Source organism: Trichomycterus rosablanca, chromosome 16 (assembly GCF_030014385.1).
Source record: "Trichomycterus rosablanca isolate fTriRos1 chromosome 16, fTriRos1.hap1, whole genome shotgun sequence".
Classification (NCBI taxonomy): Eukaryota; Metazoa; Chordata; class Actinopteri; order Siluriformes; family Trichomycteridae; genus Trichomycterus; species Trichomycterus rosablanca.
In genome coordinates, this window is record NC_086003.1 from 5003534 (window position 1) to 5023315 (window position 19782).

At 39.6% G+C, this 19782-nt stretch overlaps 1 protein-coding gene and 1 long non-coding RNA gene across 8 annotated transcripts in view; both read left to right on the forward strand.

Annotated features, from left to right (window-relative positions):
* whrna (whirlin a) overlaps window positions 1-10507 on the forward strand; it is a 92046-nt gene extending 81539 nt beyond the window's left edge. For 5 of the 7 annotated variants that reach the window (XM_063011637.1, XM_063011634.1, XM_063011639.1 and 2 more), the window contains 4 exons: window positions 4441-4607; window positions 5094-5216; window positions 8059-8391; window positions 10015-10507. In XM_063011637.1, coding sequence (XP_062867707.1) covers window positions 4441-4607; window positions 5094-5216; window positions 8059-8241 — 473 coding nt within the window. In that variant the 3' untranslated portion in view covers window positions 8242-8391; window positions 10015-10507. Of the gene's footprint in view, window positions 1-4440; window positions 4608-5093; window positions 5217-7118; window positions 7622-8058; window positions 8392-10014 lie in introns of those variants that run through there. The other 2 variants (XM_063011636.1, XM_063011635.1) reach the window with 2 other exon arrangements.
* A 79-nt stretch (window positions 10508-10586) lies between these two features.
* Window positions 10587-12679, forward strand: LOC134330482 (uncharacterized). Its single transcript, XR_010015007.1, has 3 exons — window positions 10587-10735; window positions 10913-11027; window positions 12542-12679. It is a non-coding gene; the product is annotated as an uncharacterized LOC134330482 (long non-coding RNA).
* The last annotated feature ends 7103 nt before the right edge of the window (window positions 12680-19782 follow it).

The window sequence follows — 19782 nt, forward strand, 5'->3', positions numbered from 1 at the left end:
AATTAGCAACCATGTTCCTGAAGTTAATATCTTAATTTAGTTCCTCTGTTCTAGATAATTGGTCTACTTAATTATCCAGATTAGCTGTTAGATTAGGGCTAGAACAGCGGTGATAATCACAGGTGTAGGAACTGTTCACCAGAACTCATTATTTCAGGCTGAATTAATCAAGTAAGCGTCAAAGATCAGGCTCAGCAGCCGATACGCTGATGAGCCAAAACGTATGACCATGGCTATTCTGTAGCAACTGTGCACGGTCACAGATGTATTAAATCTTGGACTGATAGGAGTTAGGGTTAGGGGACGGTATATATGATCAAACATAAAGACCCAAGTGACTCTAATAAGTCACTTATCTGAGCTAAAGTATTCACACCCTATCAAATACTACCTAATATAAAATAATGCTTGTATACACACAATCACATATCTGAACAAATATATTCAGCCCTATATATTCACTTACTCACATATCTAACCAAAAGTACTCAAAAACACCACACACCCCCTCACCCTCACATGCGCATGACTGCTAGGCTGCATTGAGCCTGTTGCTGCATCTACAGATCCAAATGAAGACCCCACTATTCAGCTGAAAACAGCACAAAGAAAATACACGACCCCACTATGCAAAATAAAAGTCATCTATAAACAACATATAGAAATGCTTCTAACTTCTCTGGACTCAACCTCAGCTGAGATAAACTGATGCGAAGTGAAAACAAAGAGGACTGTGGTGTAATGAGTCCACCTTTCAAATCATTTTTAAAATAAAAATAACCAATTAGATTAAAGGTTTGATGTTCATTTTACACTGTGGTCTGCTGTGCAGGTAATTAGAATAAAGACTGAGTTGCAGAGTGCAGGTTGGCATGAAACAAGGCTGGTGACGTGTTTATGAGTGCACATCACACTGACATAATTAAGAGTAATGATAGATTCAGAATTTACCTCCTAACGTCACATTGTCCTTCAGATACAGGTCAAACTTTCTGTTCTATTATAAAATCCATTCAAATTGCTTACATAAAAATAGACATATTCCCAGGAAGGAATGCATACAGATGCTCTTTTATTGCTCTGGGCTGAGCTTCCAGTCCTGTAAACCCCCCCATCCTAACCGGTTGATGATTTCTGGCACTAAAGCACAGAAGGATCTGGAGTGTGTTAAATAAATGTGCTCACTCTGCATACGAGAGCAAATCAATAGGAACAGTGGAGTAAATCAGCTTTTGTGCTGAATGAATCATTCGTTTGCCAGTAAAATACTTTTTAAACGTACATTTTTACTGCCATACAGAAAATGAGCTGGCAGTACGGTACAGTCCTGGTTATATTGCCTACAGCTTTTGTTGAAATTGCAGGATGGGGAACAGTGGTAACCTAGTGGGTAGAACTTTGGGCTATTAGATAGAAGATTGCCTGTTCAGATCCAGGCTTTGCTATGAAGCCACTGTTGGGCCCTTGAGCAAGGCTCTTAACCCTGTGTGCGCCAGGGGAGCCGTACAATGGCTGACCCTGCGCTCTGACCCCAGCTTTCAAAAACAAGGGACAGGGAATCTTCAAAAAGTTTCTGCACTTTTATATTTTGGTTGGAAACGGTCGTGTCTAAGAGACTGAGAGAGAGCTTATAGTCCACTATCTGATTTCCACCTTTTTGGACGCTTGAAATTAAATGCATTTTCTCCCCCAATTCTCCCTTTTAGCGCGTCCAATTGCCCAATTGCTTCACGCTTCCTCTCCACTAATACCGATCCCCGCTCTGATTGAGGAGAACGAATCCAACCCATGCCCCCTCCGACACGTGGCCAGCAGCCGTATGCATTTTTTCACTTGCACTAGGCGAGTGCTAATGCGGATCAGCCCTGCGTACGGAGAGACGCACCCTGATCAACGCACTCCTTCCCCGCCCCTGTGTAGGCGCCATCAATCAGCCAGCAGAAGCCGGATGGCAGAGCTGAGATTTGATACCATGTATTTGAGGTCCCAGCTCCGGTGTGCTAGTGTGTGTTTTACCGCTGCCCCACCTGAGTGGCCTTGAAATTCTAAATTAGGTCCAAAAAAAATTGCGCAAACTTTTTGAAGAACCCTCGTATATATGACAAATAAAGGACATAATAAACTGAACTTTATTTTAATGCACACGTTAGATTTATCATTTTAAATTATTATTTATTATTATTTTAAATGTTAGACGTTAAACATGACAGAGTTCTGGTAGGACCAAATAGTGGGTGTTGTAGATGTATGACTCACACAGTCGGGCACGTGTGCATCGTTTTAATATGGATTTATAGCGGGTTTTTTTATAATTACGACTTCAGCTGACAGTTCAAGGGAGGCTGATCACGCATTTCAGTGTGTGGCTGTCTGCAAGCGATACTGCGCTCTGTGAGACCTAGCATGTGATTGGCGATTGGAGGCTGCATGCGTGACAGCCTCGGCCCTCCTAGATCAGGGGTAGCGGCAGCCGCTGGATGGTGAAAAAAGGGGGGAAATAAAAAACCTGTAAATGACCTGTACATTTTTGGCATTTAGCAGACGCTCTTATTCGAAGAAGAGCTTCCACAGTAATCATTTCCCTACTCCAGTTTAACTAGACACCGGTCCAAGGAAACAAATCTGCTGAAACTCTGTTAGAACTAAGGGTTTTTTATTAAATAAGATGCTATAGAAGGTAAGTAAGTGCTTGTTATTGCTCAGACTAGATGCTTATTAAAGAGGTGGGCCTTTAATCGTATTTAGAAGACAGTAAGAGACTCTGATGTTCAGACAGTGGAGGTTCATTCAGCAACACAATGACCCAAATCAAAACGTTAGTGGTTAAAATTGAACAACCCTCCAGCATTTAGCAGATGCTCTTATCCAGAACGGCTTAGAGAAGAGCTTCCATAGTAAACATTTCCCTACTCTAGTTTAAGTAGAGAACAGTCCAAGGATACAAATCTGCTGAAACCCTGTTAGAACAAAGGTTTTTTTTAAATAAGATGTTATAGAAGGTTAGTAAGTGCATGTTAGTGCTTATTAAAGTGCTTAAAGAGGTGATGAAGGTCTTTAACCATCATTAGAAAACAGTTAGAGACTCTTCAGTGGAAGTTCGTTCCACCACTTGAGTGAAAGCCTAAACTAAAAAGGAAGGTTTTTTTTTAGCAACACAATGACCCAGAGCTAAACTTAACTGGTTAAAATTGAAACAATCCTCGTCATTAAGTGGCCCACTAAGATAATTTACTTTAATTTAATTAAAAATCAGTTCTAGTGCTAATATCTTCAATTTCTGTACACCACTGATCCCCAACTAATGAAACGTCTCCATTAGCTTGTGCAAAATAGATGGACTTTCATTACGAGACTGTACCGTACCGACTGTACTGTGATAAGCAGTTCACTCAAGTACTGAGGAGTTGGACTTGAATATGAATATGGACACTAAATGGCAAAAGTATGTAGACACTCCTTCTAATAATTAAGTGCAAGTGTTTAAACCAATCCCATTGCCAACAGTATACGTAGGGCCCACAGGAAATGTGCTTAATTTCACGGCAGTTGTTAAATTACACTCATAAATTAAACGATAGAATAAATGGAAGTTACAATACACAACACAGCTACCTTAACGGTTAAATATAAACCTAGAACATCCAGCGACGGTGCGAGGCTCCGTCTCAAATACGAAAATTCTCACCCGCCTCTGCATCCACAGAAGTGCTTGGTAATTTTCCAGACTTAGTTACCTGAGTCGTGTTTTTAGCTGCTTTAGACTTCAACATCTTGGACATTTTGATCAACCGATTGCTAACTGAATTGCCGTAGGATGGCTAGGATCGCCTCGTAATGCAAATTAACCAGTACACATAAGGCACTTGAATGCTACACGAATGAAGAACGTAATCACAGCAGTCCCGCCCCTTACAGAGACACAGCCAGTCATGTGTCTGTGTGTGCAACCCGGCTGGCTGATAGCAGAGCTGAGATCAGAACTCGAAAGCTCAAGATCTCAGCACTGTTGGGCTCGAGCAGGGCTTTTCAAACCCCATTTCGTAATAATATTAAAATAAAAAAAAATTTAACAGACACTTTCAAAAAATGAACTTGTACACGAACACCCCCCTGTAGAGGCATTACGTTACACCTTGTAAACCACAGTGGGACCAGATTACCACCATTTTCAGTAATTAAATATATTTTGTTTTGTGTTTTGTTTTGATGAATTTGATGCATTGTTTGTGTTGCCTGGGTCACGGTAAAATGTGGGTTGCTTGAAAAAAAGTTTGAAAAACCTTGGGCTAGAGTACTTTACTGCTGCTGATTTGCTGATTCCAAAATTCTTATTAAAAGTTCCTGAAATGTTATTATAACCATTCGAGTTGGGTTTGGGGGTTGAATATTTTTTTACAGAATTCACAGAATAGCTCATCTGTTTGTCTGTCTGCTCTGCAGGAGCCGCTCTGTCTCAGCTGTCGGACAGCGGACAGACCCTGAGCGAGGACAGCGGCGTGGACGCCGGCGAATCAGGACACATGAGCAAGGACAGCAGCCCCCGTTCTGCCCGCACCCGACCTTTAAGAGAGGGCACAGGGGGCGGGGAGGGGAACGCTGTCAAACCGGTGAGACCGAGAGACACAGAGAGTGAAGGACATTTGAAAAACACAGACTGTGAGAAATCACAGTGAGGAAAATAATGATTTCTGAACTGCTTGGGTGCAAATGAGATGTGACCGATCGGGCCGGGCCTGTTTTTTTTTTTTTTTTTTTCACATTTTTGTCACAAAGTTGAATTATTATTTTTTTTACATTTTTTCCATTCATTTATTTTTCCTCATTCCATCTCTCATAGCCAGCAGAGGTTGTACTGCTCTTGTTAGGTGTCCAAATAACGGTGGTAGAGACACAGACTGTAAAATCGTTCTCCAGTATAAACAGAATCTTTTAAAATATTCAGGAATGGGATTTTTTTTTGGTTCAGGTTGTCAAACTGCCACAGAGCGCGAGAGCTTAACGTCTCTGTATTACCGTTTCGCATCTCTTTTAATCTGCCATTCATGTTCCTCACTCTCTCATATTCCTCTCTTTTTTCTTCCTCTGGCTGCTAGCCTGGTCTGCTGGAGCCCACGTCTGTTCTGGTGAGGGTACCGAAAAGCGCAAGTACCCTGGGCATCGCGATAGAGGGCGGAGCCAACACACGCCAGCCCCTGCCACGCATCGTGACCATACAGGTGTGTAACGAATGCATTCATTCAGTTATGAAGTATGAATTCATTTTTATGTTGTACCACAAACTTATCCTGGTCAGGGTCGTGGTGGGTTTGGTTTCCTTCTAATCACTGGGCGCATTGCAGTAACACACCCAGTACAGGACACCAATTCATCACAGGGCCTCAGCCATCCCTCCCATCCCACCCTCAGACACAGCCAATCATGTCTCATGTAGAGCTGATCAGCCATTAGGAGAACTGGGGATTTAAACCCTGGATCCTGGCATTAGTGAGCTAGAGTAGTGTGTATATTATGTCAAATAAAAAGACTTTTCCCGCTTTATTTTGGTCAGGATTGTGGTGGGAATGCCAGGTCATACACTAATACATTTACTCCCTCACCATGAGCATGCTGGACATCCAAAATCCCTATGGATTTGCTCATGTCTGGGCAACGTAGTTTTCCACTGTAAAATGTGGTGGTGGTAGCTTTATGATATAGAAGTTTTCTTTAGCAGGGAAGAGACTAAAAAATGCTTCATTTTTCAAGGAAGTTTATGATCCAAAGTGGATGTTTTTACCCACTTAACCCAGTTAATCTTAACCCAGTTAATCATCTCTGGCAAGATTTTTAAAATGTAGACCACTGCTGCCCATCTACCCTGCCAAAATTACTTCATCATGTTGTGCACAGTTAGTTGGGACTTCTGGTTGCAAAAGTACTAAAGTAAAGTATTACTGAATACTTTAAATACTGAAACATGCTGAATTTTTGAAATGAGTGTCTAGTTTAAACATTAAAATTCACAGTAAATCAAATATGAATAATAATAATAAGGTTATAATAATTTCTGTGAAATCAGTTTGGGGTTGAATACTTTTCCAGGCTTTTTATCAGACACTATTCACTGTCTCACTCAGGCACATGTAACTACGCCACCGTGTTCATTAGAATTTAAATGTCCCTCTGTGGTCCTTTAGATCGGGAGGCTTGCAAGCTGCTGATTAGACCAATTTAAAAACTGTTATGCCCGAAAAAGTCAAAGAATACGAGACAATACCAGGCAAAAAATAGAAGCCAATTATGACTTCCTGCAGTGTTCTATAATGACATAATAACAGCACGGACCGCTTTACTCTGAGAAACGGACAAAAAGGAATTTAATAGAGACGGGATATTCTAGACAGACATCCAGGTATGGGATTTTAAAAAATATATACTTTCAGTTCGTACATCCACTGTGTATTATACCTACAGTGAAGTATATTTCAGGCCCTACCTAACTTATGGCCATGAAAATTGCGTCACGAACTGTGTAATATGCAATTTGCTGTAAAAATTCATAATTTAAGGTTTGTGTTCAGCGATTAAAAATTTTTCATTCATATAGCGTTCAAGTGCCTTATGTTTACTGGTTCATTTGCATTATGAGACGTCCTAGCAATCCTACGGCAATTCAGTTAGCAATCGGTTAGTCAAAATGTCCAAGATGTTGAAGTGTAAAGCAGCTACAAAAAAACACCTCGGGTAACTGAGTTTAGAAAACTCCCAACCAATTCTGTGGAAGCAGAGGGGGGGGTGTCAAAACATAGACGAGTATTTTCATACATGGAGCCTCGCACCGTTGCTGAGAGTTGTAAGTTGGTGCATTATGAATTTTTTTTTTACACAATGTGCTGTTTTTACTTTAGTTCCATTTGGGGTGGCATGTTGGCTCGCAAGTGAGGTGAATTAGAGATACAAAATTGTTCATGACTTGAACTGATGAACCTTGTGTAAGCAGTAATTACCTGCCCTGTCATGAATGTAACCAAATATTGAACATGATGTTAAAATCCTAATAAATGAATAAAATAGTTCCATTTGTGTAATATCATGTTATATTTTAAGGTCTAAAATCATCCATTGTGTCATTTATACAGTGATGGACCAGTCCTAAAAGTGTCTGGAGATCAGCAGCGTGGCCTCTCTTTGTCGGGGCATTTACATGTATCATGAGGGACACAAAGCTCTCCTCATTACAGGCTAATGCTCCATAAAAGAAGCGCTGATTTTTGGCCCGGCTACAAATGAACACAATGCTGGAAAAAAAACACACAACTGAAAAAAGGAAAAAGAGCTTTTAATGAAGCAAAAGAGAAAGAAAAGAGAGCGAGAGACTCTAGAGGAGGTAATAAAGAGGCAGGCTGAGTAGATTCTAATTCCCTGGGCATATGCACTTCATCAGCAATGGAAATGAAGATTCAACAACAGCAGCTGTGAAGGAGATACGACTGAAGCCTTTGTATTTATTATCGTTTCTGTTCATACCAGAAACCTGGCACGGTGTACAGGGGAAATGACCACAGAGATTTCCATCTGTTATACTCCATCACCTTCACTTTGTGAATAATGTCATTTAATAATAAATCATATTTTTTTATAAGGCTGAATATTGTCCACCTATTTCTAACAGCACTGGGTTAGGGTTGGGTTAGGGCTGGGTTAGGGTTAGGGTTGGTTTAGGATTAGGGCTGGGTTAGGGCTAGGGTTGGGTTAGGGTTAAGGTTAGAGTCGTGTTAGGGTTAGGGCGGGTTAAGGTGGGTTAGAATTAGGGTTAAGGTTGGGGTGGGTTAGGAATAGGGTTAAGGTTAGGGTTGGGTTAAGGTTAGGGTTGGGTTAAGGTTAGGTTTGGTTTAGGGTTGGGTTAGGGCTGGGTTAGGTTAGGGCTGGGTTAGGGTTAGGTTAAGGTGGGTTAGGGCTGGGTCAGGGTTAGGTTATGGTGGGTTAGGGTTAAGGTTATGGTAAAGGCAAAAAGGAAATAAATAAACATAATAAGCATTTATTTATGTGACGTTTATTCTTTCTGCTTGACTGTTACAGAGAGGAGGTTCAGCTCATAATTGTGGGGAGCTGAAGGTGGGCCAGGTGATTTTGGAAGTAAACGGGATCTCTCTGAGGGGGCGTGAGCACCGGGAAGCGGCGTGTCTAATCGCTGAAGCCTTTAAGACCAAAGAGAAGGACTACATTGACTTCCTAATCACAGAGTTCAACATTTCACTGTAGGAGCTTTGGGACACAAGCAGAGAAAAGATGCCATCACCAATTCCCAAAAGTTCCTAATCTGTTATCGAGCAGTCCCGTGAAGCAGACTGATGCTGCAAAGAAGCACTTTTTGGTGAATCCCAGCTTTGTCCTGTTGAACATGGCATTCTGGTACAAGACTAATCACGAGTAACTATTTTTGGATGATATCTGTGTCTTTACTGCAGGCCTTTTTATGAATCAAATAATGACATTCACTACGGTCCGTGTCATCTTCGGGTTCGGTCCTAATGAGATCACTTCTGTCTCTGACTGTCAAATTGGACCCGGCAGCTTTCATTTCATTTCATTCATAAGAAGTTATCAGCTAATGAATGAATGCACGGTCAGGAGAACGTGTTTTCTTCCAGCTCAAATATCCACTTCATATTTATTTACTCAATGTCTTTTGATTTTGTTCATGAACATGAACCAAAAGTATGAATTCAGATGTATTAATACAGACGTGTTGAAACAAAAAGGACTTGATAGCAAAGTGTTACAACACCACAAACATTACAAAATGAATCATGTCACATTGCAGGGCTGTAATTCCTTTGTGATGGTTGGCTGTACAGATGGGTCCGCTTAGTTCGATACCCTCTGTCTCATGTCGCCTGTATCAGACTAGCTTAATCCAGCTTATTCCACAAGCCCTTTCATAAAACTGCATTGTGTGGTCATGTCGAAATTTCATCACTGTTTACTGCTCTATGATATACTAAGCAATAATTACTATAAAATACTATAAGAACGTTTTGACTGACCCATCTAGTTTTGATTAGCTTTTATTTTTAAGAATGTTTTTCATTGCACTATTGCAATTAAATTAGGGATTTTACCTTCTACAGTCCTTAACATTATCAAAAGATTAAAAGAATCCTGACTACAAGCATTCAGTATTGTATTCATTTACAGAGATTTCTCTTGATTTTTTAACTGTAGAAGGTGAGATCCCTTTCAATTTCATTGCAATAGTGCATTGAAAAACGTTCTTTAGAAAAGCTATCCTTGAGTTTAATTTGCTTTTTGCAGCATCGTGCTTTAATTTTGAACCCATTGATCTGACACATTTATTCCCACTGACACAATTATTATTATTTGTTCTTTTTTTGTTTTTCTTTGCCCTTAATTCACAGAGATTTCTCTTGATTCTTTTAATCTTTTGATAATGTTAAGGACTGTAGAAGGTGACATCTCTAATTTCATTGCAATAGTGCATTGAAAAACATTCTTAAACTGTTGGACTAGGGTTAGGGTTGGTTTAGAGTTGGGTTAGGACTGGGTTAGGACTGGGTTAGGGTTGGGTTAGGACTGGGTTAGGGTTGGGTCTGATAGTGCATTGAAAAACATTCTTAAACTGCTGGACTATTCAGTCTCACCGATTTTTAACAAAGCGCTAACCACAATCCATCCTTGCTTATAAAGATGGGTCAGTCAGGTGTTTCACTAATGCTCCTTTTTACTTAATCATGACATGTTTTTAATTAAATGTCTGTGGAAGGCAGTTCAGAAGTCATTGCTTTTTGTTTGGATTGGCATTTTACCCATCCCAATTGTAGTTTAACGTACAAGGTCAGAAGACATTGTGTCAATTTGAAGTGGATATATAGATATATATATACTTCTATATAAAAACAGTAGTGGTTAAATCCTTTTTTCCCCTACTGTAGAAACAAAGGTATGGTTTAGCTTTTTTACAGTATGTTAGTTAGATCTTTTTTAAAAAGAATTTACAGTTTTGCTTTATTACAGAAACTAGCTGTGAGGAGTGGACGTCAGCAGCAGTAGAGAGGAAGCGAATCGGGTAATTGGATACGACTAGATTGGGAATGGCTTTTCATAAGGAGAACATTTCTGTCAGGGAAGAAAGGATTTCACATTTGAGGTAAACAAGAAGCTGCTGGAACACAGGTGACATTGTCTACAGTCAAGCAAGCTTTGCTTCGACTTCTAGGCTGCCATACATGGCCTACAGTTTTAAAACAGGGCTTCATTCTTGTGCTACAGTAACCGGCTGTGGACAGTGTCATGTGTCCCAGAAGCTTCTGATTCAAGGCTAGCCTGTGTTTTGGTGGTTCTTGGATCTACCGCCCATGTAGTGACAGTTTTTCAAACCATTGGCACTGTTCATGTCCACTGTAGGGCCAGTATGCTGTAAACTATGTAGACACCTCTCTTCATTATAGATCTGAGATGTACTTAGGTTGTATAAGATGAATTAAATGAAATAAATTATATGCTTCCATCTTTGTGGCCAACAGATCTTTTATGTTTTCAGCATGACTGTGCATCTGTACGTAAAGTGAGTTCTGTAGGTACAAGATTTGACAAGATTTTGGAAGAAAATGAAATCTTAACATTGTCTGACATGCTATTTGTGCTCCTTGCAGATGTTGAAAAACGTTTTACCTCAACTGTATTACAGCCTGTGGATCCAAAACAGCCAGACAGAATTCAGACTTACAGAGGAGCAGTAAATGTTTATATCTTCTGTCAATCCTTCTGGTCATCTATCTGTTTTTTAAACCAACAGTTGACAGTTTTGTATACCATAACCAGAGTCAAATGTTTCTGTGTTTAAACCACAGACACTCTAGTTAGCTTATATTCATGATAACGTCTGTCAGATATGAGCTGTTTCATGTTTTAGGCCCTTGCTATCCACCGGTCGGGCATCTACATACAGACATGATTGGTTAAATCTGGCCACATGATGGATTGGTGTCCTATCAAGGGTGTTACTGCATTGTGCCCAGTGATTCCAGGTAAACCGCTTCCATTACAACCCTGACCAGGATAAGATAGTGGTCAGACATGAAAATGAAATGTAAAAAGGTGCTTGTTAAGGTGCCTTGATTAAAGAGCAGGAGTCGTATCAGCTGCTGAATAGTTTGATCTTTTCCAAAATCTGTGATTCATCCACCCTCATTGACCACTATTATATTTACATTTGCAGCTTTTAGCAGACAATTATGATTGAACTCATGACTGAATGTGAGCAACTGAGGTTAAGCTCCTTGTTCAGGGGCCCGATGGTAGCAACTTGACGGTGGCAGGGCCTGAACCAACAACCTTCTGATTAATAGTCCACCTTAACCGCTGAGCTATTACTGCTTTTAAGTTCAGTCATAGGTCATTTTATGAGCTACATCTACTGACTAACCCATATTTTGCTCAGTAGGCTTTGTCAGCTCTTTCATCTCTACATATAAATATAAAGCTTTTATAAAATAGCCAATGTATGCACAGGGTGACAGACCATATACAAAAGCTCACATTTTTACCTTTAGACAGTGTAAAGCAGAGTATTTATCAAAATAAATAGGAAGATACTGTGTTTATAAAGGTATCTGTGCTAGTATGTGCTATAATTAGCTCTCACATATATAAATTATGATAAATATATGTACTCGTTGTTATAAATAGAACAAAACTGCTGTTCATCTTACTACAGCTTCCATAAACGATTCCGTTCTAATTGGATTTTCATCGCTCTACAGCAGGGCTCATTGCTTTGTTTGTGCTGGTTTTTAGTTTGAATTGGATGGTAATGATAATTACTCTAAAGCTCTGTTCAAAAACAGAATAATGGAGCAAAATACACAAGAAGAAAGAGAACAGCAGGAATACAGAAATATCTGTGTACACAGAGCAAAAAATGGTCATTGTGTTTCATAACGATCTTTAGCATTGAAACGTAGCTGAATATCTGAGGATCAAGATGAAATGAAGCAGCAATTTATTATGAGAGGGGAATCTGAATGAAGTGATTATCTGAATGGGGATGAGAGGGAGACGAGCAGCCAGTGGAACTAATGATACATTTTGTGCATTTCAAATATCTCTGAACAGGTAAATCATTTGAGGCCATCCAAATAAAATTCTGTATAGAATATTAAATATTAAATAACTACTAAGTAAATAATCAAAAGTAGCTTTGGAACATTACTACACTGTTAGGATCATTAAAAATACCAGGATCTGTGCAAGCAGCAGCTGCTGCTATTTTTGCTGCATTTTAAATGGCATACTTTTAATAGTATGTATAATAAAATAACCACCAAAAGCATGTAGCATGCTTAAATATATAAGTCAAAATATAACATAATAATTACAATGTAATGTAGACTGCTTCTCGAAAAGGCCAGCAGGTTGATGCTAATAAGCCTATCTCACAATAAGTTTTAGAGGAATATACAGTATGCTGGGAATACTGACGAATTCTATAACAGTGTGATTTTTTTTGTGTGCATTTTTCCCAATTTTCCTCCCAATCTAGACGTATCCAATTACACAATTGCATTAAGCTTCCTCTCTACTGATGCTGACCTCCACTCCTAATTGAGGAGAGCTGAGACTAACACACGCCCCCTCCGACACGTGTCGTATAGTCGACTGCATCTTTTCACCTGCACAAGGCAAGTTCATATGTTGATCAGCTTTACGCAACATGCTTCATGCCTGGACCCAGCAAAAATTAGCGATCCACAAGTTTATTTTGTGTTTATGTGCCTGTTAAAATTTGTTTATTTAATTATTAACTTTATTATTATTATTAACTGTGACCACTTTTTTTCAGCTTGCAACCCACGACCCAGGGTTAGATGACACATTTCTTTTAAACAAGACCCATCAAATAAAGCATTTTCCATTATCATGTATTATAATTCTGTAATGTTCTCCTTAATGTGTCCTTGATATTTATCAGGCTCTTTAATGAATGACTTTTGTTTCATGCCAAAATATAATGCCAAAACATTTTGACTGGTGTCAAAATACCCCCCCCCCCCCCCCCCCCCCCCATCCCCATAATCTCCGGCTCGCATCCAGCTTCCTGACAGCATTGAGAGGGATCCATTCTTTTTCCTGTCAACGTAGCTCCTCAGTGTCTGTCCCTACTGTGCTTAACATTCACTGTGCGCTCCTGAAGCCACCGTGCATTTCGGTTGTAAAAATGTTCGTATTTCACATCCATGAGTAAGGTCCAGGTCTGGACATCTGCCCAACTCTTGTTTACAGACCACCAGCTGTGGATGCTGCATGTCTGTGATGCTGCTGCTGCCTTTGTACAGGACTGTTGAGATCTTAGATCAAACAGCTGAGGGCACGGGACTGTCCTGACCTCCACACAATAAAAATTACGATCACAGTCAAATGCAATTTCCACCTGCGCTCTCATCTCATGCTGACGTAGTGTGTACTTTCATCCGCTCGATTTATATGCTCGGGACTCGCTAGAGCAGAGCTAACTGTCAGGCTCTAGTGCCAGCGGTGTTTGAAAGATTAGGGTTTAGCCCAGAATAATACAGGTGCATCTCAGGAGATGCTTTTTCTTAACTTAATTAAGAGCATTCATCAGTAAAATGTGTGAGCTAAGTGTTTTTCCTCCCTATTTTATTTACAATGAGAGGAAGTTCTAGATATTCATTCTACAAATAAAAGTGTTCATGCACATTAGTTCACACAACAGGTGGGCAGCACATTGGCTCAGTGGGTAGCACTGTCGCCTCACAGTAAGAAGATCCTGGGTTTGATCCCCAGGTAGAGCAGTCTGGGTCCTTTCTGTGTGGAGTTTGCATGTTCTCCCTGTGTCTGTGTGGGTTTCCTCCGGGTGCTCCGGTTTCCTCACACAGTGCAAAGACATGCAGGTGAGGTGAATTGGAGACACTAAATTGTCCATGTTTGATATTAAAACTTGTGAACTGATGAATCTTGTGCAACCAGTAACTATTGTTCCGGTCATGAATGTAATCAAAGTGTGGCGGGGGGGTTGCTGAAGCCTATCCCAGCTTTTCAATGGCCGCAAGGCACACAGTAATACCCTGGACGGGGCGCCAGCCCATTGCAGGGCAGGCACACACACACACACATACACGCACCCATTCACCTATAGGGCAATTCAGTGTCTCCAATTAACCTGACTGCATGTTTTTGGACTGTGGGAGGAAACCGGAGCTCCTGGAGGAAACCCATGCAGACACGGGGAGAACATGCAAACTCCACACAGAAAGGACCCGGACCGCCCCGGCTGGGGATCGAACCCAGGACCTTCTTGCTGTGAGGCGACCCCACTGAGCCACCGTACCGCCCACTGTATATGCTAAATACCAAAATTATAATATTAAAAACTTTTTTTTTGTCATGCCTTGGTTAGGAGATAAGAAATAAGAACTTGATAGGAAATAAGAAAATCCAATTGCAGCATGATAATCTACATAAAAACATAATATATTTTATTTGTTTGTAAAGGCTTTTAAGGCTTTTATCTTCCTCTTATTCCCTGTACCTAATCTAATCCGCCTGTCTAAAAAGAGAAGTGACCTTTAGTAGGCGGATCCGGATCTAACCCCCATTTTTCTTTTTAGATCAGTTTTATGCCTAACATATTAATCCTGATAGAGTACACCTAATACGTTTTGGGGTTTTTTTAGTCCTGCTGACAAGACCACATAGACTGAAAAATTTATCCATATTCTTAAAAATATAAAATTTTATTCATAAGCATTAAACACTAAAAATAAATAAACCCACTATCAATTTGACATACAATACATGGCCAAAAGTATGAGGACACCAGTACAACAAAGTCAGTTATGCTTGTTGAACATCTCATGTTAAGCCCATAGGTTTATTAAGACAGGGTTTGGAACAGCACACATTCTGAATCAGCCAGAAGAGCACTAGTAGGTTTGGCAGTGATGTTGTGATAAGGCTTAGTACACTTTCAGCTTCCTATTTTTCCCAAAGCAAAAAATCAAGATTAATCTGTCAGACTGAGGATTTATTTAGACAGAAAATGTGTTTGAGCTGCTTTAGGCTTAACTGCAGTTCACCTTTGACCAATTCCAGCTAATATTTGGCACTGTGCATGTTAATCTTAGGCTTGGGTGTGACTGCTTAGTGGAATCTTGCTTGTTAAACATCTCATTTTAAGCCTATAGATTTATTAAGACAGGGTTTGGAACTGCACACATTCTAAATCAGCCAGGGGGCAGTGATGGCTCAGTGGTTAAGGTACTGGAGTGGTAAAGAGAAGGTTGCCGGTTCAAGCCCCGCCACCGCCAAGTTGCCACTGTTGGGTTACTGAGCAAGGCCCTTAACCCTCAATTGCTCATCGTGTTCAGCTCATCGTGTAAGTCGCTTTAAAAAAAAAAAGCGTCTGCTAAACGCTGAAAATGTAAATGTTGTGATAAGGCTTAGGACACTTTTAGCTTCCCAACTTTTTCCAAAGCTATAAAAAGTTTAGGCCAAAGCTTTGTGTAGGACACTAAGACACTCTGCTTTCAGATAGGTAGTCTCCTGGCATTCTCTAAATCAAGATTAACCTGGATTTATTCAGACATATGTGTCTGAGCTGCTTTAGGCTTAATTGCAGTTCACATTTGACCAATTCCAGCTAATAATTGGTATTGTGCATGTTAATCTTAGGCTTGGGTGCGACTGTTGAAACTTAATCCATTAAGCTCCTAGTTTTCCACTTTAACAGCACTTGTAGTTTGACCCATAACAGTGTCAAAGTATGTTTATGAAGGTTGCATGATATACAACTCACAGCAATATTTATGGTTAGACTACACAAAGTAACTGATTTAAAAAGAAATTCAGGTTCAAATCTCACACAATGAAGAGCACAAATACATTTCTAGTAATTACATACTTGGCTAAACAAGTGATAAATTTGATTTTGGTCTACGAGTAAGTGTACGATTTGGTTCCTAAAGTAGTCCAGCTAAAAATAATCTTTGTCTTTATAAATATTGTACATGGATGAGTGAGATTATTCATATCAGCTTCTTTTTGATAATAAATAACCATGAGCAGTTTAATGTTTTCTTTAAAAAACTGTATTTCTTTTCTTATTTAATGTTTGTTTTAGATCATGACTCTTAAAAGCCTCCAGATATATAAGTGTGTATTACACATGGAAGATGGAATACACATTTCCAAATTGCTTATTCTCCAGGAATAGGGTCTAATACACCCCCACCCCCCCTCCCCTTACCCGTGTGCCCTCGGGATTGGTTTTTCTTGTATTTTTTCTTGTACATATTTTGTTGGCTGAATGTTTCCCCTGCTGCTCTCACAGCCTGCTGCATTATTGTACAGCCAGCCAACATCAATTTGACCGAGGAAATCCACTGTTCAATGAATGCCAAGAGCAAAAGGTAAAAATACACACTATATTAAACAGCATGCTATAAAATAACCCCACCTTGATGTAGCAATACACAGATAAGCCAAAACATTAGAACCACCTGCCTACTATGCTAAAGGAGTCATGTGGTATCTGGTACCAGGCCAAAACCACCAGGGTCCTCAGTTTCTGTACATTGGGAGGTTGATCCTCTTAGAGAATATCTCATCCGCTGTCCCGCTGTTCTTCTTCATTTGGTCTGATGTCAATTTCTGAAACCTGCATGCCCATTGTAGGTGCTTTCAACAGTGGACAGGGGTAAGCAAGGGCTCTTTGACAGGCCTGCAACTATGTAGCCCTATACACAGAAGGGTTTGATGCACAGAATGACTGAATTAAGATGCTCTGCAATTTATGCCACAGTAGCTCTTTTGCTGATCCGTACCAGGCTAGATGTGTTTTAAACAGTATGTAAAGGTTTGACTGGTCATTATGTATTTGTTCTTATATGTATTCCTACATGAATAATATAATAATAATAAGGTAAAATATCTGGAAAAACACCTCACAAGTGACATCATGACATGTCTAAATGTCTTGCATCTTATGCAGAGAAAAACATACCCTGCTGCAGTAGTTAACCTTGTAACCACTGGAGCCAACATTCTACCCTATGCACCTTTTACACACCGTAAAGATGGACTGATACAGACACGATGTATGTTTATGTGTGTGATGTTCAGGATGGTCAGGCAAGGCTGACTGAGTCCACAAGATGGACTGGTTTCCTGTCTGGGGTGTGCATTGCACCCAGTGTGACCCTGACCAGGATGAAGCGTTGGTAAAACATAAATGTGAAATTAAATTAGATTAGAATAAGACTGAGCCACATTGTATGACTAACAGTCTGCACTGGAATGGAAATCTGTTTGATCTATTCGATTGAGGGGTGTTGCTTTGATCAGGCAGACCTGGCCTTACCCTCAATTTTTATTTAGAAGCTTATGAGGTATTGCACATAGCAGGTGTGTCCAGTTCTAGGCTCCATCTGAGGCAGGCTGCCTATCTCAACCTCTAACAACCAACAAAGAATGATTTTCATTTATTTTACCTGATAAGTGCAAGGCTAGTCAATCACAGCTTTAAGCATGTGGTGCATATTTATACAGGTGTATTGAATAGGCTGGTTAGTGCTCTCCTGCATACGTGTTCAGCTGCTATGTAATGTTACATGAACAGCAAATAACCCATAATTCTCTCTTCAGGGATCTGTACTGGCCATTGGAGTTCCTTTACACCAAACTTTACAAAATATATATTTATGAACTTGTCAATCTTTATAAACCTTGCTTTATGCACAGGAGCACTGTTGTGCTGGAACACAAGTGGTCCTCTCCCAAACTTTAATCATAGATTTGGAAACATAATATCTGTTAGCACAAGTATACTGTAGTTGCAAAAGAATATAGCCAAAGCATGTGTAGCAATAATATGATGAAATAGCACATTTAAAAACAGGTCCGGGTTTGGTATTCTTTTATACTTTAAAGAAGAGAGATGTCGACATCTAGTGTTGCATATGGTCTCTACAAACGTATGTATTTCAGTATTACTGTGCTCCAGTATGTAGCACAGCTCCAGGATCATTTGGGTCTTAAATGACACACATTTCCATAACACCTACCAAATAATCAAAACAAAATTCTTAATTTATAGGGACTGTTTTACATAATATATATTAATATATATTAATATATATATATATATATATATATTGTAGGCAGGGGCGGATCTAGAAAAATATTTATGGGGTGGCGAGAGGGGGGCAGGGATTTTTGAGGGGTGGCAACATATGGCAAATATATACGTATTTATACTGAATTTAATCACAGTTATCACAGTTGAGATGAGAAATAGTATGTACACACTACAAAAGGGCACGGGCTGCCATTTACAAACTCATACAGACAAACTTAATCTCATGCAATCAATGTCTTGCATTTAAGGTTTCATGTGAAACAGTTCATATTAGGAATAAGTGACCATACAATGTAATCTCATTAATAGGAGATAAAAGTATGGTAACACTACTGTAGGTGGGGCATTATCAAAGGAAAGGCATTAAGGTAAGACACAGGTGATGAGTGGCAGATGTATGAGAGGGAAAGCAAATAGTTTTTGACTGTGTCAGAGTGGCAGCGTTGCAAATTGGCCATAACTTTTCTTTTAATTTGTTGCTGCCAACTGGGGTGGCAGCAGGGGTGGCAAGGCTTTCTTTTAGGGTGGCATTTGCCACCCTATGCCACCCCGGTAGATCCGCCCATGATTGTAGGGAATATATCGTGTGGTTTGTTGGGAATAGGGATTAGTGTTTCATATTTGGAGTATAGTTTATACAGAAGGTGTTTAAGGAATATAGGAGTGTAGTTTGTAGGAAATGTGAAGTATTTATGGAGGTTTATAAACAGTTAGGATTAGAGTTTGTAGGTTCTGAACAAGAACCTCAGATTTCGTTCATTATAGTAATAAAAGTACTTCTTATTTCTCTAAAAGCTTTGCTGTCCTGGGTTTAAACTTGCACACAATTAACCAATTACAGTAGATCACAAATTGATTTACAGTAGTAAATCACAAAATCATTTAGTGGTAATAGTATACTGATGATACATTTACTTCATAAACCATGACACACTGCTCTGCCCTCCATGAAAGTAAATAAACTTCGGTGATATTGACCCTGTGATATCTTACACCGCTACTCACTACTAGTTAATCATTGGTCTGTGTCAGTCACGTGTGTGCCAGTGACGTCACCGATGCGCCACAGTGTGTGTGTTGTTTTTGTCCCCGATACAGTGAAAGTAGCAGCACAGACACGTGGATTACTTATTATTTATTTATTTTACCTTTTTATTATTTCGAAGCAGTGTAAGCTGGAGAAGCAGAAGCGAAATGAGAGGAAACCAAACCGAGACAAACTCAGCAAGGATACCAGGGAGCGTTATTTGGATTGATGATCATCTGTTAACAGTATTGATGAACTAAGTCGGTTGTGTTTGTATCAGTAAATGTTTGTATTGTTGTGCAGCTTATTTTGCACAAAGAGTGTTTATTTTTTGTGTCTGTGTCTATTTACAAGTATAAATAAAGTACATATATTGAAATTTTACATACGTGTACTTGATTACTGTCCTAATTTGCTCACACACTTAAAAACAATGGTTGTTTAGTCGGGACGATGGTTCATTTGCATGCTTAAAGGCTTCTGTGCATTATGAAATGTAGCCTAATTGTCGTGGGAATAAGAAATAATGTAAACCACATTTAATGTTAGTCAGTTCAGCCACTTTTAGAGCCAGCAGAAGCATATATCAGTCTCCCTGATT